General features: G+C 37.9%; 2 protein-coding genes across 2 annotated transcripts; both read right to left on the bottom strand.

Annotated features, from left to right (window-relative positions):
• Positions 1–610: 610 nt before the first annotated feature.
• LOC111191953 (amine sulfotransferase) lies at positions 611–8,376 on the bottom strand. The gene is made up of 6 exons (XM_022668183.2): positions 8,035–8,376; positions 3,919–4,121; positions 3,064–3,190; positions 2,388–2,482; positions 1,965–2,145; positions 611–1,573 (listed from the first exon to the last, which is right to left on the bottom strand). The coding sequence occupies exons 1-6, from the start codon at positions 8,198–8,200 to the stop codon at positions 1,446–1,448; spliced, it is 900 nt and encodes a 299-aa protein (XP_022523904.2). The 5' UTR covers positions 8,201–8,376; the 3' UTR covers positions 611–1,445.
• Positions 8,377–12,461: 4,085 nt separating this feature from the next.
• Positions 12,462–21,242, bottom strand: LOC103035020 (amine sulfotransferase). Its single transcript, XM_022668182.2, has 6 exons — positions 20,954–21,242; positions 17,913–18,115; positions 17,199–17,325; positions 16,034–16,128; positions 15,290–15,470; positions 12,462–12,946 (listed from the first exon to the last, which is right to left on the bottom strand). The coding sequence occupies exons 1-6, from the start codon at positions 21,117–21,119 to the stop codon at positions 12,819–12,821; spliced, it is 900 nt and encodes a 299-aa protein (XP_022523903.2). The 5' UTR covers positions 21,120–21,242; the 3' UTR covers positions 12,462–12,818.
• Between the last annotated feature and the right edge of the window lie 6,149 nt (positions 21,243–27,391).

Below are 27,391 nucleotides of genomic sequence, written 5' to 3'. Positions count from 1 at the left end.
TAAAACTGTATAAACTGTACTACTTAAGTAACTGTATTGTTGGGAAGGGGGTAATAATATTGGTGCAGTGTGTTTTTTTATACTGTATAATAATATCTCATGCTAGTTTTGATGCTTTTTAAACAATATTGTAGAATATTGGAATATTGCAAAGATGATGGAGTGAATGGAGCTAGACAACTACAAACAAAAAAAAATAATAGTACTTTTTAAATGATGATTTTATTTAGTAAGGGAAAAACATCCAATATCCAAACCAATCTAGCACCTTGGGAAAAAGTGTTTGCTCTGAATAGCGAGAGCTATTGTTCACAAATGGAGAAAACATGAGACACGGGTGAACCTTCACAGGAGTGGCTGGCCAACTTTAAAATTTTTTTAATTTTATGATGGAAAAACAACATTTAAACAACCTTTATTTAACACTGCCAAGTAGGCACCAGTAAATTTTGAAACTGTGGCAATGAAACAATATTAATTTAAACGCTTTGAATGGTTGGAGCTGTTCTGTACTCACAATGCTTTTTAAAAATGTATTTAAATGTCCCTTTCTGCACGGCAAGATCACAGTACAGGCTATAAAAATACAATAGAATACAAACAAGATAGATTTTTTATGTAAGTAAAGTTTAATGCAAATAATACACATATAAAACCATAACTTTGAATCAATTTCAAATCAACTTAAAATTAGTGTGCACTAATAAATCAATTCAGATGTCAGAGATCTACATTGTTTTAAGGTAATGTTTTTATTCAGGCAGTGCTGATTATCATCTGTTAAGAAGTGGTCTAGATGAGTTTTAATTTTCTATATCTTTGCAATAAATACATTTATTCATTCAGTATACAATATATTCCTGAATTAACTTGTTTTTGATCATCATACATCTTTATTTTTTTTTTCTTTATTAGTTTTTGAATAAAAGCCCTATTTGTATCACTACCCCTCTAATACACACATCAGTCAAAAATGATCTGCATTCATTTTCTACATAATTCATGTATGTCTAAGGGTTTTTAAGATATATCTTAACAATAAAAAAATTCAGTCATTCAGAATTTAGGGTATTCCTCAATTCACATGTTTTTAATCATAATTTTTTTAAATTTAATTTTATCCTTTCTTACTTTTTGAATAAAAGCCCATTTTGTGTCACTACCCTTCTACGCCTTTGCACACATGGGTGGTCAATTTTATTAATGTGGGTCATTTTTGACCCATGTTGCGCATTAGAGGGGGGTTTGCATATGTTGCATATCAAAGGATTAAGGTAGCTATAGGCAGCTGAAATTAAAGGCGTTATCTGTGCTGTTCCAGGAGAACGATCTGGTGTTCTGTAAGGTTGCTAGGGGGTTGATAGCTAGCACAAAAAGACTTCAGTACACTGACAGTATAATAATGTTGTTTTGGATGTGTTCTAGTTATTAAAAGTGATGATATTTCAGCCCTTAAGCTCAGTGATGTCCCACACAAACTTCAGCAAGTTGTCTTTCATTTTTTCCTGGAAAAGACGGTCGAAGTGTTCGTTCTGTGCCACCGTTAGTGCGTTCTTCCAGTCTCCCACCGTACCTGCAGCACAACAACAACAACACAACATCAGGCCGTTACACATTAAACAGATACACACAAAGGGTTGCCAACCTGTAAAATTCAAAAAGGTTTAAAATATGCGTTCCATGTTGAACAGATACAATGGCTTTGTTATGTATTTTGGGGCATTTTTTTTCGCTTCGCTAAAATACTTGAAATGCACGTTTTATATCTTGAAAGCTTGACAGCAGATAAAAGAGATTAGAGCAGATTAGAGCCTGTCAGTGGAAGACGAGATGCACTATTATTATCTAAATCTAATGGACAGTTATTAATGTGCGTCTGTCTCTTTAATATCGCTAGCTGCTTATAGCTCCACAGATGTGTTGCTAAAGAGCTAAACCAGGCAGTTTTAAGTGACCCTTCTGACCTTTTCGGAGGAATTGTCCCTTGCCGGGGGCCTTGACATCTTCAGGCAGGGACTCGTAATTGGCTACGGTGTCTTTCTTCATGTAGTTAAAGCTGGCTTTCTCCACCACGCTGTCGATGGCTGCATCCGACAGATTCTTCCCCACAAAGTTGCAAATCCGCACCACCGCAGCCCGCAGGTCCTAACAAACATCCACACTGTCAGTGCAAATTGTGGCAGCAAAAAATCCTGTACATATTGAGGCAAGTGGAAAAAAAAGATCTCTCACTGTTTAATTTGGAGACATTAGTTATAGTAACAGTGTGTAATACTACCTCCACCATGTTTGGAAGCTATATTTTAACCTGGATTTCTCTTACTATGGGCTGTAGCATTATATGACTCCCAAGTACTACCTCCACCATGTTTAAACATGGCTCTCACCTTGATCATCTCCTCGTAGCTGAGAAACAGAATGTTGTATTTGTCCTTGTTGGTGTACCATCCTTTGATGTGGTCAAACCAGGAGCCGCCCAACACTGCAAAGCACACAATGGTGCATGCTAACATTAGCCACTTCCTATAAGCTGTGTTTAACCACATGTGTTCAGTACATAGCATTATCAGCAGCACCACATCAGTGTATGTTGTGTTTTAACTGTTGGTTCAAACATTAACCGGTTTTCTGGTGATGCTGACAAGCATCAGTTAAACATACATCAGCAAATGTTTTGAATGTTTTAAACACAATACGCAGGTCAACTAATACAACACCAGTACCAGACCAGTACTAGACCAGTAAAAATCAGTATATTGTGCTTTCTGAATGTTGATATCCAGATCAACTAGTACCAGACCACTATAAACCAGTATAAACTATGAGGTTTCTGGTGTTTCTTCAGTAGATTTGAGACAGCTCTGGATAAAAATAAAAGACAATTCAAAAATGATGAGATGAAATGATGACATTCATTTTACTCTAATATATACCTATAAATAGCCAAATCAGAGAAACTGATTCAGAAACTGTGGTCTTTTTTTCCAGAGCTGTATATATATATATATATATATATATATATATATATATATAGATTAAATATGAAATAATGGAATGACTGACTCCTTCCAGTGAAGAATTTCTCCATCATGTCATTGGTCGACTCCAGACACTCCACTATCTTCATGAACTGGGAGAAGTGGAAATAGGAAGTCATGATGTCTTTGGGGTTCCTGTAGATATAGATGATCTGGAATTGAAGAGATGCTGTGTAAATGGTTGCTGTGTTTGTGCATATTCTAAAAATTAAAAGGTAATTGTAACATGTTTGTGTCTCATATTGTAAAAAAAAAAAAAAATTATGACAAAAAAGAAAGAAAATGAAAACGAAAAGAAAATATTCTATTTACAACCATGCATCAGCTAATGGACTAATGTTTCATATTTTCTATATAACTAACTCCATCTTTCTGCCTTTTTCTGAGTTACTGACTGCCCACCTGTCTGACCCGATACTGATGGATGCTGGACCCTCAGGCTCTCATGTCCTCTGTCTGGCCAGATTGATGGAAGTTTCTGGAAGCTCTTCTCCATCACCCACTATTTATTCACTCTCCACTAGCGATCGCATCCAAATTACATGAACTCTAACTGCTTTCATTACTGGAGCTGTTATACACGTGAATATATTAGACCTGTGTGACTGCATAATGACTTCATATTTTCTTAAAAGCTGTTTGACCAGTGGTGGGATGATCCCCCCCTTATATGTAAGTCTTGATCCTTTCAAGGTTTTGTCCTCCTCCAGCTCTGACGGCGTTTTTCCTTGCCTCCGTGCTCACTGGGGATTCTGTATTCTGTATTGTATGTTTAATGTTTTGTCTGATTATCTGTCCTGCTACCACATTTCTGCAAAGCTGATTTGTGACAAAATCAGTTGTGAAAAGAGCTTTACAAATAAATTTGATATAGACTGACCTTGCCTTTCCCCTGCAGGCCGAGGGGCACTAGGTGCTGATGTAGGTGGGAGCAGAAGAGTCTGGGTGACGGACGGATGTTGAAGTCTTTTCCTATCTCCAGAAACTCCAGCCACGGCATCTGCTCATACGTCATCTCGTTCTTTAACTCAGGGAAGTCCTCCTCATACAGGAGCGTCATGATACGCTGCGTCCATACAGTACCTGAGGGAAGACAGGAAGAAAAATGAGAGAACAAAAAGAGGAATCAGAGCTCCTGTACAATAAACAATACAACCCAAATGACCAAAAAGTTGGGACGCTGTGTAAAGTGTAAAAAACATAAAAGTAAATACAGAACGCAATGATTTGAAAATATCATAGACTCATATTTTATTCCCAACAGAACATAGAACACATATCATAACATATCTCATACAATTATTTAGATAATCTGAAGGAATCCCTTTGTGCAAGAGACAAGGCCCATGGTCAATATTGGATGTTGGTGATCTTCTGGCACTCAGGTAACACTGCTTTAAAAACAACAGGCATAATTCTGTACTGCAAACTGCTTCATGGGCCAAATAATGTACTACTGCATATAGTACAGGAAGAATTCCACACTGTGATTTAGGAATCATCTGGAAAAGGTTCCTCATTGACATGTACAGAACCCTCTAATCAGACAAAGCATCCAAATGATTCAAAAAGTATGCAAATGTAGTTTCCAAATACTATAGAGCCACTGATTTACCAAAGCTTTTTAGGACCATAAACATAAAAAAGTATTCATTGACAGTGTCATGTCTATGTCTATGTTTTTAACAACTGTAATGACACATTTCCTACTGAACTTCTTACCTAAGACTTGGATGGTTTATTGCTTCCACATGAGGCAGCAATAAATGTGCACTGTCCAGAAGAAATGAAAGGCAGAGGTAACCTAAGTTCACCAATGTTCAGCTTTGTTGGGTGGAGCTTTTTAAGAATAATTGCTTGAACGTTGTGTTCCAGATATTAGAGTTTATTTAGTTTAGCTTTTAGCTTTTTCGGAGTATATGATAGATAGATAAATAGATAGATAGATAGATACTTTATTAATCCCCAATGGGGAAATTCATTTGTCCAACAGCACACAAATAACAACAACAAAAAACAATATGTCCCCAGTAATGGGATGGTTTGATTGAATATTAGCAAAGTCAGGATGTTGGATGATCACTACTCCATCTCACCCCCAACTCTCCAGTTCCTTCCAACAGTGTTGAATGGAGAGCCATCAATCCAGAGAACACAGTTCCACTGCTCCATGTCAAGTCAGTTTAGGGGGCTTTATAGCCTTCTAGTCAACTCCTGGTATTAGGCATTATGCCAGGTAAATCCGTTCATATTTCTCCTATTCTATTGGTAGTACATCTATACAGGGACTACACAAGCTGTGTGTTTGTGCATTTGCACATCTGTGTCAGGATTTAAAAGAGTAGGTAATGATTTTTGGACACCCATTAGAACCTTATCCCAGCACCTTGATTTTAGGACATACAGGTGCATCTCAAAAAATTACAATATAATTGAAAAGTTACTTTATTTCATTTATTCAGTTGAAAATGTGAAAATAATATATAGGTGTATTACACACAGAGTGATCTATATTAAGAGTGTATTTCTTTTATTGTTGATGATTATGGCTTGCAGCCACTGAAACCCCAAAAATCAGTATCTCGGAAGTGTGGGCAGTGTGCCAAGTCCTGCTGGAAAATGAAACCCACATCTCCATAAACGTTGTCACCAGACAAAAGCATAAAGTGCTGTAAGATTTTTGGTGGAAAAACTGTACTGACTTTAGACTTGATAATAAAACACAGTGGATCAACACCAGCAGATTGGAGACATGACTCTCCAGACCATCACTGATCATCAAGGTAAAATATGCATTTCATTTAGAAATCAATGATCATGTTCAAGAGGAAGAGTAGAGATACACACTGTCCAAGCTGCTTGAGGTATAGTGTAAAGTTTCCACTGTGTTATATCAAGTCAAACGTCAGTGCAGTCTACCAGAAGATTTCATTTTCCAGCAGGACCACTGCTCAGAATTCCAACGTTACCAATTGGTCTTGTATAATATTCTAATTATCTTTGAGATACTGACTTCAGGTTTGAACATGGTCATTGAGTATGAGCAAATGGTGTAGTCTTTGTAGGCCATAGGTGAGATTTAAAATGATATGCAGCTTCAGATGCCAGTCAAAAGAATGCATCAAAGGCGTGACATGCCTCAACCTATAAGTCATCAACAGAAATTAGATCAACAGAAAGATCTGAAGACCTGAGACTGGACATGTGGGACCAAGGCAAGCCTTGAGATGATGAGAAAATGAATCAGGACCTAAGTGTCCTTCCTAGAAATAGAGCAAAATTCGTTGAACCTAAATACATTTCAGGTTAAGAGTGTTGAGAGAGTTGAGAGTGATAGTTTTAGTGTAAATCCAACAGACTTATTACAGTAAATCCTTTGAACAGGGGTATCCAGTCTTATTCATGATGGTGGCACCTGTCAAACCACCCATAAGCTTGGATACATATTTGCTTAAACCCTTGTTGACCGAGAGTAATAACAAATCAAACATTCATGTGGAGTACAGAAAGTGACTCTGCAGAAAATCCCAGCAATCTTAATGATGGTGTAAACTATATTGTTTTTTTTCTGATTTGCAGGTCAGAGTGTTTTATATATAAGTCTACCTCATATCTCTTAACAACAATGATAAGATAGCAATCATCACCAAGCAGAGACGTTGTTGGAAAGCAACCTGGAGATCAGTGCAAGCAAATGTTACAAAAGCTTAGGGCAGAGGTGTCCAGTCAATATCTTCATTTCCTTTTACAATTTATGAGTCAATCTAAGCATATTATAACAGATAACACACTAAGTGGAAAGTAGCCACTGTCATAAATGCTTCTGGGAACAGTTTGTAAAACAGTAAGCAGTAGAACACTGACCATGTCCGAACTGCAGGTGCCAGCATAAAGGCAACTTTCCAAATCTAACAGGACATTTTGTTCATTTCAGATGTTATTCATCTCAGTTGATGTTTGAAAAAAAAAAACTTTGACCCAACTGGGTCTTCCTCAGGCTGGACAGAACCTTATTTATGTGCAACCCCCAATTCGAATGAAGTTGAGATGTTGTGTAAAACATAAAGAAAAGCAGAATAAATTGATTTGCAAGTCTTTTTTAACCTATATTTAATTTAATACACGACAAAGACACAATGTTTAATGTTCAAACGGGTAAACTTTATTGTTTTTTGCAAACATTCACTCATTCTGAATTTGATGCTGCAAAACAATCCAAAGAAGTTTGGACAGGGGCAACAAAAGACTGTTTTTTTATTTTTTCCAATAATCGTCAAAGAGTGTGGATTCTAGAATGGATTGAGAGGCGTTTAATGAGGGACATTATCAGCCGGTAATGCACTGTAACCGAAGCTCTCCATGTATTACTCCGCCACATACAGGTAACCTAGCAACGATGTAGCACTTACAAACCAAACAGCCCAGCTACAAGCAGAGCAGCAATGGAACTATTTTAACTTGTGGAGTGTTTATAACCAAACAGATCGTATTTTCTCGTCCTTTTTAACTCAAAATATTTTAATAAATAACGATTGTGGAACTGTGGTATAATCACTATAACACACTTGAGGTCAGGCTATAACGTGAAATACCAGCAGTGCCTATCTTACATGTTATAGCACTCCTTCTCGTGTATTATTTCTTAATAGAATATTGTTAAAAGGAAAGAAAATGTAACACAGTGCTAAACATGACCCTGTCCAAAGTTCTTTAGAATGTGTTGCAGCATCAAATTTAAAATGAGGGAATATTGGCAAAAAACAATACATTTTTTTCATTGGAACATTAAATATCTTGTCTTTGTAGTGTATTAAATTGAATATAGATTGAAAAACATTTGCAAATCATTCTATTCTGTTTTAATTTATGTTTTACACAATGTTTAAACGTCTTTAAAACTGGGGTTTTGCATTAATTTCCTTTTAAATAATAACACACAACATAACATGCTGCTACCAGAAGCTCTGGGCGCCTCAAAAATAGATATCCCACTTACCGGATTTAGGGAAAGTGACCACAAAGACATCATCATCCCTGATCGTGAAGTCCAGCAAACTGTCAAAGTACTCTGGGCTCTGGTAATGCTGATCATCTATAGGCAACACCATGCCTTTGTAGATAAATAATTTATCGCTAAGCAGTTTATACTCTTGCTGGTCCATGTTTCTGAATATCTCGTTTAGCTGTGAAACGGAGATTCATTAAAATGGAACCTCTAAATAGACTTGTATATTGTATAACACTGGCCTATAAACTTACTGCCAACCTTCGAACCTTGAAATAGGATCTCTTATCTTCCATCTCATGTTTATCTTTTACTCTTTTACAGAGTAAACATATACAACTAATCCTTCACCAGATTTAAAACAGCCCCTGCCAGTGGCTAGAGTACAAACACACCTCCGGTGTACTTTATGTAACTATCCATCCACACATTGGATAGTTCTAGAGGGTTGGTGGACCTTTAGCACCAACGATTGGCTCGTGAAAATCAATGTGGATGTTATCCGAGTTCACTTGTGTAAGTTTTTGCTCCTGCATTGCTGGAATGGGAACTGAGCTGCTGGTGGCCAAGTGACACCATTTTGGGTAGAGACTTGCCATTAGGTGCCCTGGTCAACTCTTTGCACTGTCAAAGGCATCAGTGGATGTGACAGATGGTGTATTGCACTCTTGAGGGGGGGTCAATGATGCAAGAGGCACAATGTCATGGTGGAAACCACTGCACTGCAGAGAAAGTCCCCTGCCAAGCTACTCCAATGCAATCAGACAGGGAGATAATCAGAATTTGAGAGTTGCTAACTGGCGGTTCCACAGACGGAACCATTGCGCCAGTTGTTGCCGTGGGCTCAAGCTGGTAGGAAATTATTATAAACGAGTTCAACTTATGCAGTGCCTTCCAAAACCCAAGGACACGTTAGAAAAAAAGGCACAGGAGAAATAAGTTACTAGGAGTACCGTCATGTGGAACAAAGGAATGTTTTTAATGGTGATGTAAAAGAAGTTAAAGTTGCCCAGTTGCAAAGAGGAGGAGGAAGAGAGATCCAGAGTTGAAGAGCGGCAGCACTGACTAGAACAGATGCAGACTACACTGAAAAAAATGATGAGTAAAATTTACTTTAAAAAGTTTCACAACTTCCTGCATTTGCTTTTTTTTAAGTAAATTTAATTTCAGATAAATTTAAGTAACTTCAACTCGGTTTCAAGGCTTAAATTTTACTAAGGTTAATAATTGAACTGAACTTCAGTCAATCCTTTCTTTTAGTAAACTTTACTTAATTTATTTTTACTGCATCAATCCTTTTTTTAGTAACATTTACTTAATCTCTGCATACTATATTACCTAATTACAATTACTTAATTTATACAATATCCATCCATCCATCCATCCATCCATCCATTTTCCTCCGCTTATCCAGGGTCGGGTCGCGGGGGCAGCAGCCTAAGCAGGGAAACCCAGACTTCCCTCTCCCCAGCCACTTGGGCCAGCTCGTCCGGGGGAATTCCAAGGCGTTCCCAGGCCAACCGAGAGACATAGTCCCTCCAGCGTGTCCTGGGTCTTCCCCTGGGCCTCCTCCCGGTGGGACGTGCCCGAAACACCTCACCAGGGAGGCGTCCAGGAGGCATCCTAATCAGATGCCCAAGCCACCTCAACTGGCTCCTCTCGATGTGGAGAAGCAGCGGCTCTACTCTGAGTCCCTCCCGGATGACTGAGCTCCTCACCCTATCTCTAAGGGAGAGCCCAGACACCCTGCGGAGGAAACCCATTTCGGCCGCTTGTATCCGTGATCTCGTTCTTTCGGTCATGACCCAAAGCTCATGACCATAGATGAGGGTAGGAACGTAGATCGACTGGTAAACCGAGAGCTTTGCTTTTTGGCTCAGCTCTCTCTTCACCACGACGGACCCGTACAGCGCCCGCATGACTGCTGACGCAGCACCGATCCGTCTGTCGATCTCCCGCTCCATCTTTCCCTCATTCGTGAACAAGACCCCAAGATACTTAAACTCCTCCACTTGAGGCAGGATCTCCTCCCCAACCCGGAGAAGGCATTCTACCCTTTTCCGGCTCAGGACCATGGCCTCGGACTTGGAGGCGCTGATTCTCATCCCGGCCATTTCACACTCGGCTGCGAACTGCTCCAGTGCGAGTTGTAGATCACGAGCTGATGAAGCCAATAAGACCACATCATCTGCAAAAAGCAGAGATGCTATCCCAAGGCCACCAAAACGGATCCCCTCAACACCTTGGCTGCGCCTAGAAATTCTATCCATAAAAGTTATGAACAGAATCGGTGACAGAGGGCAACCTTGGCGGAGTCCAACCCTCACTGGAAACGAGTCCGACTTACTGCCGGCAATGCGGACCAAGCTCTGACACCGGTCATACAGGGACCTGACAGCCCGTATCAAAGGGCCCGGTACCCCATACTCCCGGAGTACCCCCCACAAGACTCCCCGAGGGACACGATCGAACGCCTTCTCCAAGTCCACAAAACACATGTAGACTGGTTGGGCGAACTCCCATGACCCCTCCAAGACCCTGCTGAGGGTATAGAGCTGATCCAGTGTTCCACGGCCAGGACGAAAACCACACTGCTCCTCCTGTATCCGAGGTTCGACTATCCGACGAATTTTTATACAATATTACTCACATAATTTATGCAATTATACAATTCCTGAAATTTAAATATTTTTAGTTAAAACACACATATTACACTCTCTTAATAAGTAAAGTTTAATAAAAGAAAGGATTGAATCAGCAAAAATAAATGAAGTAAAATTTACTAAAAGAAAGGATTGACTAAATTTCAGTTCACTTATTTACTCTATGTATCATTTAAGTCTTGAGACAGAGTTGAAGTTACTTATCTGAAATTAAATTTACTTAAAAAAAGCAAATGCAAAACAATTGCGAAACTTTTTGTAAAGCAAATTTGTGTTGAAATGAGTGAAGAATATTAAGGAGACACCATGGAGAGCTTGGGTAAGAAGGTGAGGTGTAATGTGCGCTTGGTGGAAGTAGGGACCTTAGCTGTGAAATTCTGGATGTATTTGTCTCTCCTGCACTCAGCTCTACCTTCGATTTCCAGCCTCCGGACTACGATCCCCAGAATGCACCTCACTTTGACATCACACACTCACGCGATCACCTGACACTGCACACGGCGCTTCCAGTAAGCAAATCTTTAACTTAATATTTAGTTGCAAATCCTTCACTTGCATTAACTGCATCACATCTGTGACCCACTGTCATGAGCTTTAAGTCTTTTCATCACACTGGCAAATGTTTGTCTTATCAGTCCAAAATCAGTCCACAGGCTTTTTCTCTGTACTTCTTGGAGAATTTCAGGCTGGTCTTCCTATCCTTATTGCTAAGTAGTGGTTTTCTTTTCTGGGGACACCACTGTATTTTTGTTTATTAAGTCTTCTGTGAGCAGTAGATTGTAATACCTTCACTCCTGCCCTCTGGAGGTTGTTGCTGATGCCAATAACATTTATTTTAGGATCTTTCTTTACAGAACTCACAATGTTTCTGTCATGAACAGTTGTGATTTTCCTTGGTCAACCTGTTCATCACATGTTGTTTAGTACACCAGTGACGACTTTCTTCTTCAGGACATTCCATACTGTTGTTCTGGCTATGAACAATATGTAAGCAATGGCTCTGATTAGTGTTCCATCTTCTCTTAGCTTCACAGTTTCTTGTTTTTCACTCATAGTGAGCTCTCTTTTTCATGTTAGTTAATTATAAACGCACCGTCTGCACAGAAAAAGTTTGTTGTTTGAATAATTAATGTACCAGGAAACATCTGGTCAATAAAACACATCTGAGAGTCACATGTTCCAATATTTTTGCTCACAAGAAACAGATGTAAATGCCTGGAAATAAAAGCTAAAATGTTGTTCTTTTGTGTCATATTAATCTTTTAATATTAAACCCATTTTTTTTTGTGTACAGCAGAAACAAATGGATTTACCTTACTGTTCCAATACTTTTGAAGGAGACTGTAGCTATTTTTCACCCAAAAACTAAGAGCCTTTTAACGTTGATGCTGCATACTAGGAAATGCACATAATGCATTTTAAAATATGTGCTACTCTTACATTTTTTCTGTTTTGCACAGACATGTGATTTGGTTGTAAAGAAATATCAATAGCATGTATATGTCTGATTTATTAATGTGGAGACTAGGGTAAACCATTTGAAAACAGACTACAGTTGCTGTTAAATTTATGTTTTTATGTTCACATGCCCCATAAACTTGTAAAGGCTGTGCTTATCAAAACTCATGCGGTGGCATTGATCTGTACTTATCTTGTAATTACAATATTTTTTTCTGATATGATGTAAATGCAGCTCATTACTCCACCCATGTGACATAACAATGTAATGCATAAAGTGAACCAAAGGGAACCAAATGATGTTGCTTTATTTATTTAGTTACTTAAAAACAATCAGTTATTTTCATGCCACAATCCAGGGTTTTATCTATTATATATGTTAATACAGGCAATATGGCTATAAGCAGTTGCTATGACAGGTGTTATCTGTGGTGTTCCAGGGAGATGTTGTGGTGGTATTCCAAGAGGTTGCTACGATGTCGTAGTTTTATTTGCTGTATATCCAGTGTACAGTATTTATATTCTCATTATCTGTGATTCTGTGAGTGAATGTAATGAACTAACCAGCACAAACATCTACATGCTAACATGCTAACAGGATCACTTGATTGGTGTGTGTTTGTGAGTAATATTGTTATTAAAATTGATGATATTTTAGTCCTTTAGCTCAGTGATGTCCCACACAAATTTCAGCAAGTTGTCTTTCATTTTTTCCTTGAAAATACGATCAAAGTGTTCGTTCTGCGCCACCGTTAGTGCGTTCTTCCAGTCTCCCACCGTACCTGCAGCACAACAACAACAACACAATAACATCAGGCACTGACACACTGTGCTGATACACACCATTCCCAAACAACAAAACAGCAGAAGAAAAAGATAATATGGTTACTGTACTGGCCTGGATGCAGTCCTGACCTGACACCAAAAGAGAATGTGTGGAGAACTTAAAACCAAAAATGTGTCATGGAAGCCAGGCAGGAAGACGGGGAGGCAGACGTAAAAGCAGGTAATGTGAAAATTTCTTAAATAAATTGCAAAGAAATAAACCAAAACAAACGACAGATAATAATAAGAACAACAAGGAGGCTAACAAACAAAAAAGGAACTAAAACAATATAGAAATAAACTAAACAGGGTAAGGAACATAAATAAAGGAATAAACAAGAAATAAACAAGGAGGAATAAATACAGAAATAAACAAGGAAGATCCTAGGACGATGACTGTGGACAAACGAGAAAGCAAACGCGGGAATGACAAACAACAGAGGTTAGTGCAAAGACAGACGAGGACAAAGTGCCACAGGAGGACTATATTTACAAACAGGAAACACACACTAAACATGAACACCTGGGGTAAGGCCAGAGCTACAAATGGGACACATGTAATGGAAAATTACTGGGGAAGAAACACAGAGGAGCACAGGTCATGTGGGGAAATCACACAGAGACATGAGAACAGACAAGAAACAGGACCAGGCCGTGACAATGGGACAACAACAACAACCCTGTACTAAAATAAAGGGACAAAATAACACCTGAAATACTGCATGGCTTACCGTATTTTTCTGACTATTTGGTGCATCTAAAATCCTTTCATTTTCCCCACAAATCAACTAGACTAGACTACCTCAAAATGTGAATACTAGAGGTTTTTACCATGCCGCTCACTGTTCCCTGATCTAAACACCATTGAAAACCTGAAGATCATCGCTGTCCAATGAAACACAAGTATCTCCCTTTTTGTCGATTTTTAGTTTACTACATAATTTGAACAGACAAACTGTCCCTTACACTGTGCCAAAATTTCTTAATGAACGGACCAATAGAAACTTTTCAAAATGACCTGAAATTAACTCCTTTTACATTGACTTCCATTAAACGTTACAAGGTTTTTTCTCCATCCTGTAAAATTTCTGTTTTGGAGATAAATGTTTTTTTATTGGACAGCGATAGGATAGACCTTACTACTTCGAACTCTAGGCTGTTTTGGTGTGTTTATGCTTCGTTTTTGTCAATTCCTCTTTCAGGTCTTATAATACAGTAATTATATCAGACAGTCACATGCCCTGATCTCTTTTACTCCAGAAGCCATACGGCTGCTCAAAAATATAATAATTTAAAATGTAAAAGGAAGCAGAATTGTTATATTTTCCTGGAACTGGCCATGTTTTGGTCAAAATTTTACCAAGCGCCTGTTTTTTTTTTTTTTTTTTTTGTACAGACTATAAATATATTCACACCTAAGATATATTTTCAAAAATGGTTAGACTAGAGTGTTTATGAGTTGAAAGCATAAGAAAATTGATGATAGTTCATTACATGGCTTATTAATTGTTACTGTGACAAAATACATTAAGATTTATTTTTCTTGATAATCACACCTCTAGGATACATGTAGATAAAAACTAAAAACCTAAAGACACTCAGAGCAGCCTATGCATTTCAGTCTTTTGATCAGGACACACAAAGAAAACTATATGCAAACACAAAAACTTTTCAGTCTAAATAAATAAAAATGTTTAGCGCAAATTAACTACTTAGTAAAAATGTGCAGGTAAAATAAAAACTACATAAAGTAGTGTGCACACCATACCTAGCTTTAGTTTGAGTAAAGCAGGTAGTTTCACACTTTTTCTGTGGACACTTTTGAGTCATGTACTGATATTATTTGGTTTGATTGAAATATCATATAAATATGTTTGAAATATTAAATATTGGTTGGGGTAGGAGATCTCATTTGATTAGGTGTTTTTCTCAATGGGTCTCTTGTAGATGCTTTACCGCACTGGGATGTCATCACTATTTTTTTATTTTAGAAAAAATAAGTTCCGCCCTTTCTAATTTTATATGGATTATGTTCATGTGTGAGAGGATTCCTGAGTAATTAAGCTGAGAACACAGATGCGACTTTGGATGGAAAATCCGTCCGTAGGGTTCTAAGGGTTAAAAGACCTCAAGAGTGTACAAAAGATGGCCCAGGAATCTCACAGAACTAGAAGACTTTAGCAAGGAACAATGGAAGAACATATCTCAAACAAGAACTTAAAAAGTGCCCTGTTTTAGCGATCTCTAGCTGCTCACTAATTCCCCCTGCAGTTTTAAGGGACCCATCGTAGCAATCACACCTTTCCGTAGGAATCCCCCTTTGCCGGGGATCTTGATTTCCTCAGGCAGGAACTCGTAGTTGGCTAAAGAGTCTTTCTTCATGTAGTTGAAGCTGGTTTTCTCCACCACACTGTCGATGACAGCGTCCGACAGATTCTTCCCCACAAACTTGCAAATCCTCACCACCACAGCCCGCAGGTCCTGAAAAACAGCAACGTATACTAGTGCATCTCAAAAAACTTTAAAATCACTGAAAGGTTACTTTATTACAGTAATGCAGTTAAAAATGTAAAACTTATGTTCAGCTCTGGAAAAAACAAGACAGAAAAAAGCTCTTGGTTTTTGGATGATCACAAGCCATCAAACCGAGCTGAACTGCTTGAATTTTTGCACCAGGAGTAAAGGCATAAAGTTATCCAAAAGCAGTGTGTAAGACTGGTGGAGGGGAACATCCCAAGATGCACGAAAACTGTGATTAAAAACCAGGGTTATTCCACCAAATATTGATTTCTGAACTCTTAAAACTTTATGAATATGAACTTGTTTTCTTTGCATTATTTGAGGTCTGAAATCACTGCATCTTTTTTGTTATTTCAGCCGTTTCTCCTTTTTTTTTGCAAATAAATGCTCTAAATGATAATATTTTTATTTAAAATGTGAGAGAAGTGTTGTCCGTAACATACACCTATAAATAGCAAAATCAGATAAACTAATTCAGAAACAGAGAGGCTTGATGTATTTAAGCCGTAAAACATGACTCTTACCTTGATCATCTCTTCATAGCTAATAAACAGAATGTTGTATTTGTCCTTGTTGGTGTACCATCCTCTGATGTGGTCAAACCAGGAGCCCCCCAACACTGCACAGGAGAAAATGGTGAACAAACCAAAGAAAATATAGGAAATGCTAATTCATATAGGCTCTGTTTAACCACATGTTCAAATCATCAAATCATTGCCAGCAGCACCCCACCAGTAACAACCAATATATGATGCATTCCATGTCTGTTACACATGCATTACACACTACTTCTCTGTATAACTCTATGTATAAATCTTGCCTTTTTCAGTCTAAATGTTTAATAATTTCTTGTTCCTGATAACCTTTGTGTTCCTTGTGAATAGCATTACAATTTGATACTTTATTTAGCAATTTTTTGCATGTTGCATGTCTCTCTGAAATGTTTTATATTATTAAATAAATTTAAAAATTAGTCAAAGACAACACAACTTATCACAAAATGCATTTTTTAAATGAAGGTGTTTATTATTAAGCTGACCTTAACTGAGACAAGTAGTTCTTTGGATGTTGTTGTCTTTTGTGACCTCTTGGATGAGGTGTCGCTGCGCTCTTGGGGTAATTTTGGTTAGCCGGCCACTCCTGGAAAGGTTCACCACTGTTCCATGTTTTCGCCATTTGTGTACAATAACTCCCACTGTGGTTCACTGGAGCCCCAAAAAATTAGAAGTGGCTTTATAACCTATTCCAGACTGAAAGATCCCAATTACTTTCTTGCTCATTTGTTCCTGAATTTCTCTGGATCTCTGCCTGATGTCTAGCTTTTGAGTATCTTTTGCTGGACTTTACTTTGTCAGGCAGGTCCTATTTAAGTGATGTTTCAACTGGTGCAGCAAACATGTATGTTTGGATTTAAATCTTCATTTAAAAACTGCATTTTGTGTTTACTTGCGTTGTCTTTAACTAATATTTAAATTTGTTTGATCTGAAACATTTAAGAGCGACAAACATGCAAAAAATTAAGAAATCATGAACGGGCAAACACTTTTTCACACCATTGTATATTGCTATCATGTTACTGTTGAACAAAATTAATAACTAAAATATAATATTACCTAAATAAAACTACGTTTTTAATACCACACTAAATAACTCCACTATACTGAAGACTGATTAAAGGAAATGACTGACTCCTTCCGCTGAAGAATTTCTCCATCATGTCATTGGTCGACTCCAGACACTCCATCTGCTTCATGAACTGGGTGAAGTGGAAATATGACGTCATGATGTCTTTGGGGTTCCTGTAGACATAGATGATCTGGAATTGAAGAGATTGACATATTATTAGAAACGGGTGCCTTGAGCTTTATCACTGGTCACTTTTGTTTAGAAACACATAGCTAGTGCTTTAGCACTAGCCACTTTAATAGTAACACTTACTTTTACGCTTCACCACTGGCCACTTTATTAGAAATACCGATCTTGAGTCTCGAGTAGCTCGAAACACACAAAATCTAAAAGTACTAATTCTCTTAATTGATCATATGTCTCAGCAGAATATACTGACCTGTGCGTTCACACTGTAAAGGTGTGCCAACAGCTAATTTAAGGGAACAGCAATGTTATTTTAAATGCTAGATTTGTGCATTGAATGGCTGGCTGACTGTTGACTGTTGTGAGGGATTAAATCGGTCAGTGGCGCACCTGTGTTTTCCACCGCCAGGATAGAAACACTCCAGATATTTACCTGAACACACCTCACTTCTAGACCACCAGACCCATCAGTGTAGATTTATTTTTAAACTCCAATGCTAATTAACACAGTGCTCCTTGCACAGAGAGTACGATAGGGCGGTTAGGCATTGACCATTCTATTTCAAACCATGCATCAGCAGATGGACTGACCTTGCCTTTGCCCTGCAGGCCGAGGGGCAATAGCTGCTGCTGTAGGTGGGAGCAGAAGAGTCTGGGTGACCGACGGAGGTTGAAGTCTTCTCCCTTTTTCAGAAACTCTATCCACGGCATCTGCTCATATGTCATCTCGTTCTTCAACTCGGGGAAGTCCTCCTCATACAGGAGCGTCATGATCCGCTGTGTCCATACAGTACCTAAGGGAAGACAGGAAGAGAAAAAGAATAAATAATTAGTTGACACTCCAGAGTTATTCCTGTGGCAAAGGTAAATCGCTACAAAGAATCGAATGCTTGAGAATCATTGTGTAAAGTTAGTTGGTAAGTAAAATGAGGATTTACTCTGTATGCTCTATATAGTATATATAAGGTGTTACACCTTAGCTCTTCTGTGTCTTGTTTTTTGTTCTTCCTGTTCCTCTCCTGCTTTTCTGCCTGTTTTGTTGTCTTCCTCGTGTTCTCTCTTTAAAAAGGCACTAAAACCAAAACTATTAGTTTTTTATCAGCTGAAATGTGTTCCTTTGTAGCTGTGAAATACACCAGTCCCACTTATTTTTTTTTCCATGTCCACAGAGAATTTTCTTTGGGATCATCAAGATGTGTTCTGGCAAAATTGAGACGAGCTTTAACGTTTCTTTTTGCTCAGCAGTGGTTTTCGTCTTGGCACTCTGCCATGCAGGCTGTCTTTGTTTATGGTGGAGTCATGATCGCTGACTTTAACTGAGGCAAGTGAGGCCTGCAGTTCTTTGGATGTTGTTCTGGGTTCTTTTGTGACCTCTTGGATGAGTCAACACTGCACTCTTGGGGTAATTTTGGTTAGCCCAATTTGTGGATAATGGCTCTTACTGTGCTTCGCTAGAGTTTTAAAACTTTAGAAATGGCTTTATAACCTTTTCCAGACTGATACATTTCAATTAATGTCTTTTTCATTTGTTCCTGAATTTCTTTGGATATTGGCATGATGCCGAGCTTTTGAGTATCTTGTGTTTTACTTTGCTTTGTTCAGACAGGTTCTATTTTCTTGAGAACAGGTGTGGCAGTAATCAGTCCTGGGTTTGCCTAGAGAAATTGAACTTAGGGAAATGTAGGTTTGGATTTCTATCTCCCTTAATAATAAAAACCCTAATAAAACCGTATTTAGTGTTAACTTGTGTTGTCTTTGACTAATATTTAAATTCGTTTGATGATGTATAATATTTAGGAGTGACACACAAGCAAAAAAAAAACAAGGGGCAAACACTTTTTCACACCACTTTAGATCATTCTTTTATACAATTCTTCAGCCATATTCATTTGTGATCATGCCTTCTTCAAGTCTAATAACAATATGCACTGCTCAAACATTCCTTTAGAGTACAATAAGTCTCTCTGTTCTTAATTTACAGTGGTTTTAATTGTGGTGTTATTAATGTATAATCTTTTCCAATTCACGGGTCAGGGTGCTTCCTGACAATCTATATCTATATCTGAAAAAGATGATAAGAAAGAAATCAGAGCAGAGCAGAGAGACGTCAGTGTAGAGAAGTCCAGAGATCAGGACAAGCAAAAGTAACAGAAGCTAGAAGGGGAGAGTTGTCCAGTCTGGGTATTCTAGTGTTTTCCAAGTCTGAGTCCAAGTCTAAAATGTGTATGTTAGGACAGGTAATACACAAAATATGAGTGGAAAGGAGCCCTGTAATAATCCATTTACTGGACTGTCTGTCAGTAAACATCAGAACATTGATTGTCTGAATGGCAGGTGCACACATGAAGGCAACTATCCACTATACAAATGTCACAGGAAATGTTTGTTGATCAAATTGGGTCTTCAATAGGCTGTACAGAACTTTTTCTAGATGGTTAGCCCCGACTAATTTTCCAGTGGACCCGAATCGTTTCGCTCAGCTCAGCTGTATTTCTGGTGAGGAAACAGGCCACATACCGCTTTGTAAATGAAAAATCTCTTAAAGCTAATCACGAAGCCAGTTCAAGGATAAAGTTCTGCCTTTCAGGAGAAACAGCAAATCAGCTTGCTGGTTTTGTGGAGTGCGGTGGGCTTGTAGGGATTTAATAATATTTCCAAGTATTACTCAGCTATTTTAAATTATGTGAACATTAGTGGACATATTAGCGGCATTAGCATTGCCGCTAGCCACGCTTAACAATAGCTCCTTCGCCATTCAGAGGTGAGTATTATTGGCCTGTAGTCTGCATGTTTTCCATGTTAAAACAAGCTACATGGGACAAACTGATAGCTAATATCGCCCTGGCTTACCGGAAAACTCAGGGTTCCTCAGTGTAGCGCTGTTGGACGACTATCGTTAGCAGTTAGCAGCTAATGCTAATGCTGCTGTACTCAGGAGATCTGGAAATCTAAGCTTACTGTAAATATACAAAGTGCTTTACTCACCCAAATAAACAGTTTTTTGGAGAGAAATCTGCGTAGATTAACAACCAAAGCTCATTTGACTTTAAAATAAATCTATTTTTTTTATCTTACTTAGCTTAGCTTAATTAGAAGAAAAACATGCTGACACCCCTGTTCCTACTAGTGTCGCATGATGCGCTTTATAATCCTTGTGTATGAAAAAAAGACCAGAAAATAGAGGTTTATTAATAGCTAGTGTTGCATTCTCATTCACCTCGTCCACAGTGTCTGCCTCTTTGTGAAAAGCTAAACATCAAGCTAGCTCCTCATCATTAAACATGAAAAAAACTTAAGAAAACATATATTATGCAAAGTAGGCGATGACGTCATTTAGCAACTTCTAGCGACTTTTAGGACAGCCAATAGCTACTTTCCTTACTGAGGTGCTGGCCATACTATTGACAGCGTGCTTTATAATTCGTTATGATTTATAGTGTAAAAAAGTCTCGCAGTTTGCAGCAGTTGGTCTGGAGATAATGAGTTGCCAGATCACAATTGGTCACAGTTAATCACTGGACACGTTACTGAAAGCTGAACGTTTCTGTGCAATGTACAAGGTTTTGGTCCTGTTTAACACACAATCAGAACCAGTAGTACTGAACCCCACGAAAAACAGATATCCCACTTACCGGATTTAGGGAAAGTGACCACAAAGACATCATCATCCCTGATCTTAAAGTCCAGCAAACTGTCGAAGTACTCTGGGCTTTGGTCATGTTCCTCATCTATAGGGAACACCATGCCTTTGTAGGTAAAGAACTTGTCGCTAAGCAGTTTATACTCTTGTTTAGACATGTTCCTGGAGAACTCGCTGTTCCTAGAGAGCTACGCTGTGAATTGAAGCTGAACTGCTCTAAATTCCTCTGCATGCGACACTGGCTTATAAACTCACTGACAACCTTTGAACCTAGTAAAAAGATAGTTATCTTTCATCTCATGTTTATCTATGTAAGAGTAAACATGCAAATCACTACGATCATGTGATCACACTGTGGCACCACATTAAGGGTGGACTGTTTAACATGATGTACAACCTCCTAGATCTGGGGTAGCATAGTGTTTATAATGTGTTTATAGTGTTTAGGATGTGTGTATAGTGTTTACAGTGTGTGTGTAATGTTCACAGTGTGTATAGTGTTTATAGTGTGTGTATAGTGTATACAGTGTGCGTATAGTGTTTACAGTGTGTTTACAGTGTGAACAGTGTATGTATAGTGTATACAGTGTATGTATAGTGTATACAGTGTGTGTATAGTGTATACAGTGTGTGTATAGTGTTTATAGTGTGTGTATAGTGTTTATAGTGTGTGTGTAATGTTCACAGTGTGTATAGTGTTTACAGTGTGTATAGTGTTTATAGTGTGTGTATAGTGTTTATAGTGTGTGTATAGTGTTTACAGTGTGTGTGTGTGTAATGTTCACAGTCTGTGCATAGTGTTTACAGTGTGTGTACAGTCTTTACAGTGTGTTTATAGTGTTTACAGTGTGTTTATAGTGTTTACAGTGTGTTTATAGTGTTTACAGTGTGTGTATAGTGTTTACAGTGTGTGTATAGTATTAACTGTGCGTGTATAGTGTTTATACTATGTGTATAGTGTTTACAGTGTGTGTGTAATGTTCACAGTGTGTGTATAGTGTTTACAGTGTGTGTATAGAGTTTACAGTGTGTGTATAGTGTTTATAGTGTGTTTACAGTGTGAACAGTGTATGTATAGTGTATACAGTGTGTGTATAGTGTATACAGTGTGTGTATAGTGTTTATAGTGTGTGTATAGTGTTTATAGTGTGTGTATAGTGTATACAGTGTGTGTATAGTGTATACAGGGTGTGTATAGTGTTTATGGTGTGTGTATAGTGTATATAGTGTGTGTATAGTGTTTATACTCTGTGTATAGTGTATATAGTGTGTGTATAGTGTATACAGTGTGTGTATAGTGTTTATAGTGTGTGTATAGTGTTTAATAGTGTGTGTATAGTGTATACAGTGTGTATAGTGTATACAGGGTGTGTATAGTGTTTATGGTGTGTGTATAGTGTTTATAGTGTGTGAATGGTGTATACAGTGTGCGAATAGTGTGGTGTGTGTGTGTGTGTGTGTGTGTGTGTGTGTGATATATGAGCTCCAGGATTTAGATGGGGTTTCTGATAGAGGGGGGATTGTTTGGATTTTAAGCCCACACTGATGTGCCCTAACTCAGCCGAGACCAACAAGGCTGCCCTCTCTCCTGCTGTCTGGCCTTTCCCACATATAGGTCACCTAATCCCTGTATGAACACACACACACACACACACACGCACACACACGTAGTGCCTCTGTATGAAGGGATTAACAGGCAGACTCAGCATTGCCTGCAGTAGAACAACAACAGAATTTTGATAGAATGTAGTTTTAGTGAATGTTCATTTTTCATTTTTTCAGTAGCAAATGATGAACCATCACAACACACCTTTATTAATAACTACTCAAATTAATTGACGATGCACTTTTTGAAGTAGTTGTGCAGCTTAAACAATTCCTAAGATGTTTCTAGGTGGTTCTATATGTTTCCTAGGCACTCATTTACAAACACATACATACATACATACATACATACATAAGTAAAAAAAAAAAACTGCTGAAATGGAATAAAACCTTGTGTATTTGTGTGAATGTAATGATGATACAGTATATAGAATGTAAGTGAAAAACTTCTCCTCATCCTCTCTCTGTTTGCCTTCTCTATGCTTGTAGTATTGGTTGAGGTCCTTACGATTTCCTTGCCACCCTCTGCAGGTTACTACTGCTTCTTATATTTTCCTAAACCAGACTGTTATGTTGCCTGTAAGGATATATTTGATGGGGGACGGTGCCAGAGTGATTGTAGTTAATGGTTAGAGTGTCCTAGGTGGTTCCTAGGATGGTATTAAATTGGGACCTCTAGTGGTGAGCAATAAGATTAGTCACAAGAAAAGAAAATCAATAACATTAAAGGATTTCAATGTACTGTATTTTTCACACTATATAAAGTGCATCGGATTATAAGGTGCACTAAATCGATAAACGTCTATTTTCTGGTCTATTTTCAGGTCTATTTTCAGGTCTATTTTCATAAATAAGTAAAAAAAAAAAACTATATATTTTAAAGTCAAACGAGCGCTGGATGTTAATCTACACCAATTTCTCTCCTGAAAACTGTTTATTTAGGTGAGTAAAGCACTTCTGTTTATTTACAGTAAGCTTAGATTTCCAGATTTTTACTGGGTGCAGCAGCATTAGCAGCTAACCGCTAGCACTAATCTGAGGAAGCCTGAGTGTTCCAGTAAGCCAGGGCAACATCAGCTAGCGGTTTGTCCCATGTAGCTTGTTTTCACACGGCAGACTACATACTCACCTCTGAAGGCTACTAAGTACTAGCGCTTAACGCATTTAGCAACATGCTAATACTGCTTCAGCAGTACTAGGTGGGGTTAGCAGCAGGCTACAGGCTGATAATACTTACCTCTGAACTGTGAAAGAGCTAGCGCTTAGCGCATCTAGAGGCTAATGCTAATACTGCTCCAGTCTCAGTTCTGGAGAACTAAACTGAAACTCCTGTATAACACTGCACCTCAGCGGAGTGGCTTTACTGCTCCTTACAACATGACTGGTAGAATTCATACATAAAGTGAACCAGATTATAAGGCTTACTGAAGATTTTTGGAAAAAAAAAGAAAGGATTTTAATTGCACCTTATAGTGTGAAAAAGTAGGTAATTAAAGCTTTATTTTAGATGTGAATGTTATTGGAGCTTTGTTCTGGAAATGGCTGTTATTTGAACATTACAGCAGTCAGAAGGGGGCGCTGTGTTGATGCTGTCTCTGTGTAGATTAGCTCTGTAGGAGTCTGCAGGGGGCTGCCCCCGGAGCCATTGTGTAAAACAGGGAGCCGCGCGGTTGCCGTGTTAAAAGGCTCTTTTCATGTGGGCGGTAAAGCGATGCCGGGTGTTTCCTGGCCGCTCCGTGCAGGGACGGCTCCGGTTTACTCCAGGGATCCACCGAGCGAGGGAGCGAGGAGAAAAGGAGGCAGCTGGGCACTGGGAGTGAGGGATGAATGCAGGAAAGAAGAGAACTCTGAGAAACCACAAACAAACAAAGGTGTTTTCCCTTGTTGATGCTGTCATTCCTCCCTCCTCACTCAGAGCTTCCATGATGCAGCATCAATACGTCCAACTGTACTTTAAAGCCAAAGTTTTGAACAATGTCAGATTCCCCCAGTTTACCCTACTTTCACTCCAAATTAATTATTTTTTTTTAGGTTTAGCATTGAAGGTATAAGGGACGTTCCAGGATTTTGGTACATTTCCTGTTCCACCACTTAAATTTCAAATGTACATATCCAAAATATCTAAATGACATTTTTTTGTGAAAAACATTTACTTGTTATAAAACAAACTGTAAAATATGGTGGAAAAATAAGCTCCTTAGATATTATTCAAAATACTGAATACCTCTCTTTAGTCTCTTGTCCCACACACTGGGTGACCAACTCCTTTGGCAAACTTAACAATTAAAATAAGCTCTAAATAAATGACTTCCTCTTGTGTATTGTTGTTACGCATCTCCTTTACTTATGAAAACAACTTCTTTGGTCTACAATGTATTGCATGTTACAGTTTTTATTTTGTGTCCCACAACATGCGTGCAACCCTGTCACCATAAGGAATTTTACCTGGCAGAGAAAGAGTTAAAAATATTTGTCTACTGGCACAAAGGAAGTGACATCACAAGGACATTTTCTGCCCACATGGCAAGACCAAGAGTAAGTGCTCTAACAATTTTTTAATTCTTTTTTTCCAAGTATGTTTGTCCAGCTTGTGTGTGTCACTCAGTGAACGCAACGCTGTTACTCATATTGTAAGACTAATAATGAGTAGAGTCAAAATTTACTTTATATACTTATATAACCATGTCTGTCCTTGATCTTGTATACATAGCTAAATTTTACACTTAGCATCTGTTCCTGGGGTAAACCACAACTTAGCCTAGATTTGCAACCCTGTTACTGGCAACCCTGTTACTGTAAGTTGCCAAATATATTGCATAATCTAATTTAAAAAACTGCTTTGATACCTGAGCTTGACGAATCAAACTTTTTCATAGTCTATTACCTGTGTTTAATAAATATATGACTAAAAATGATCAAATTGAAGATCAAATTTTCAGAAGTGACCACCCCTGAAATGTACCAAAATCCTGGAATGTCCCATAAGGCTAATGTGGCTAATAAATAATGGAAGCTTAGGTACACCACTTAGCATCGTGCTAACAAATAATCAGCGCCTAACGATAGAGTAATTAGAGACCGGCTGCTTCTGTCTGATTCTCCAGCTGACCAATCATGCTTTAGAGCCAGAATAGAATAGGACCGCCTACCTCATTAACATACAAATGCAGAAATACAGAAATAAATAAATTGAGAAATATGGAAATAAATAAATAAATACATGAAAAATGTGGTAATAAAGAATGTAGAAATATTAAAATAATAAATAAATAAAAAGATAAATGTTGAAATAAATAAATCCATGCAGAAATAAATTAATAATAGAGAAATGTAAAAACACATCAGTCAATAAATGTATATATGAATAAATGAAGAAAAAGACCCAAATAAAGGCTTATGCATGGAAATATATAAATAGATTATAATAGATATAATTTTAAGTGTGTACTTTTTCATGACAAAATTGATTTATTAATTCATTTATTTATCTACACAATTATTAATTCATTTATATATTTATTTATTCCTTAATATGTGCATTTATTTATTTATAATTACCTATTTTTTTGTCCTCCATACTCCTTATTCACTGGCTTCTTATTCAAATCTTTCATTCCACCTTAAATGGCCAGAGATACCAGAATGCCACTCACATATTATATAGTCAAACCTTCTGTTCCACCTTAAGTGGTGTAATTGTTTCATTCAGACCTGAGGCACAAGCATGTAACTGTGGAACCCTTTAAGGTGGACCAGAAGTCTTACTTATCAGAATGCCACTACCATTGTATTAGTTAAACCTTCTGTTCCACCTTAATGGGTTCCACAGTTTCATTCTTGTGCTTTAGGTTAAAACGTAACAAATGCACCACTTAAGGTGCAGAAAATACAGAAAATAAGGATTAAGTGGCTTTAAGAATGTAATGTCACTGCTACACCATTTAAGGTGAAATGGAGAATTAAATGAAGAGGCCTTATGCACCAGATTGTAACCGTCATATTCCTAATTTAACCTTCCATTCCACCGTAAAGGTTACATTCTGGTGCATCAGACCAAACTGTCCCTCTGCACCATTTAAGATGGCATGGCAAATTAGAAAAGGGGATTTAAACTCCATAATGTAACTGCTGCCACTTTAAGGTGGAATGGAAGTGTCAGTGTATGGAATTAACAGAATGTAAATTCAAGTTTCCTATTTCAACCTTTTTTTCCAAAGAGCTCAATAGTTTCATTGTGGCCATTTAAGGTTCTACATAATTTAAAGTAGCATAGAAATAAAGAATAATTGTGTTTTAGCACCATAATGACATTGTAGCATTGTTTAAGGTGTAACGGAGAATGAGATGAAGAGGCTTTAGGAGCCAGGATAAAACTGGTGAAACAAATTTCTCAGGTACCAGAATGTGAATCATGGCTTTTTATTTGAACCTTCTGTTCCAGTTAAAGGGTTTAACAGGCCTTAAGCTCTTATGTAGCAATTGCACAATTTAATGTGGCATGCAACATTAGAATAAGGGCTTTAAGCACCATAAAGTAACTGTTGCACTGTTTAAGGTGGAAAGGAAAATTAAATGAAGATGTCTTAGATGCCATAATGTAGGTCCTGTACCATTTAAGGTGGAATGAAGAACGGAATAAAAAAAGCATTGATGCTGAATTGTCCTTCTGTTTTTGTATTGTGTAAACTGTGCAAGTGGCCTATGTTGTTGTAAGTGTTTATACTTGTGTTTCTTGTTTCTGCATTGCTCACAATTAAAAAATTAGTTTTTTAATTTGGTTTTAGCATTGATCAACAACCCTAATTAAGACTGTGCAAGGGATGTG

Source organism: Astyanax mexicanus, chromosome 23 (assembly GCF_023375975.1).
Source record: "Astyanax mexicanus isolate ESR-SI-001 chromosome 23, AstMex3_surface, whole genome shotgun sequence".
In the NCBI taxonomy this organism is placed as follows: domain Eukaryota; kingdom Metazoa; phylum Chordata; class Actinopteri; order Characiformes; family Acestrorhamphidae; genus Astyanax; species Astyanax mexicanus.
Note: the sequence above shows the minus strand (reverse complement) of the source record. Positions and strands in the feature narration are given on the sequence as shown.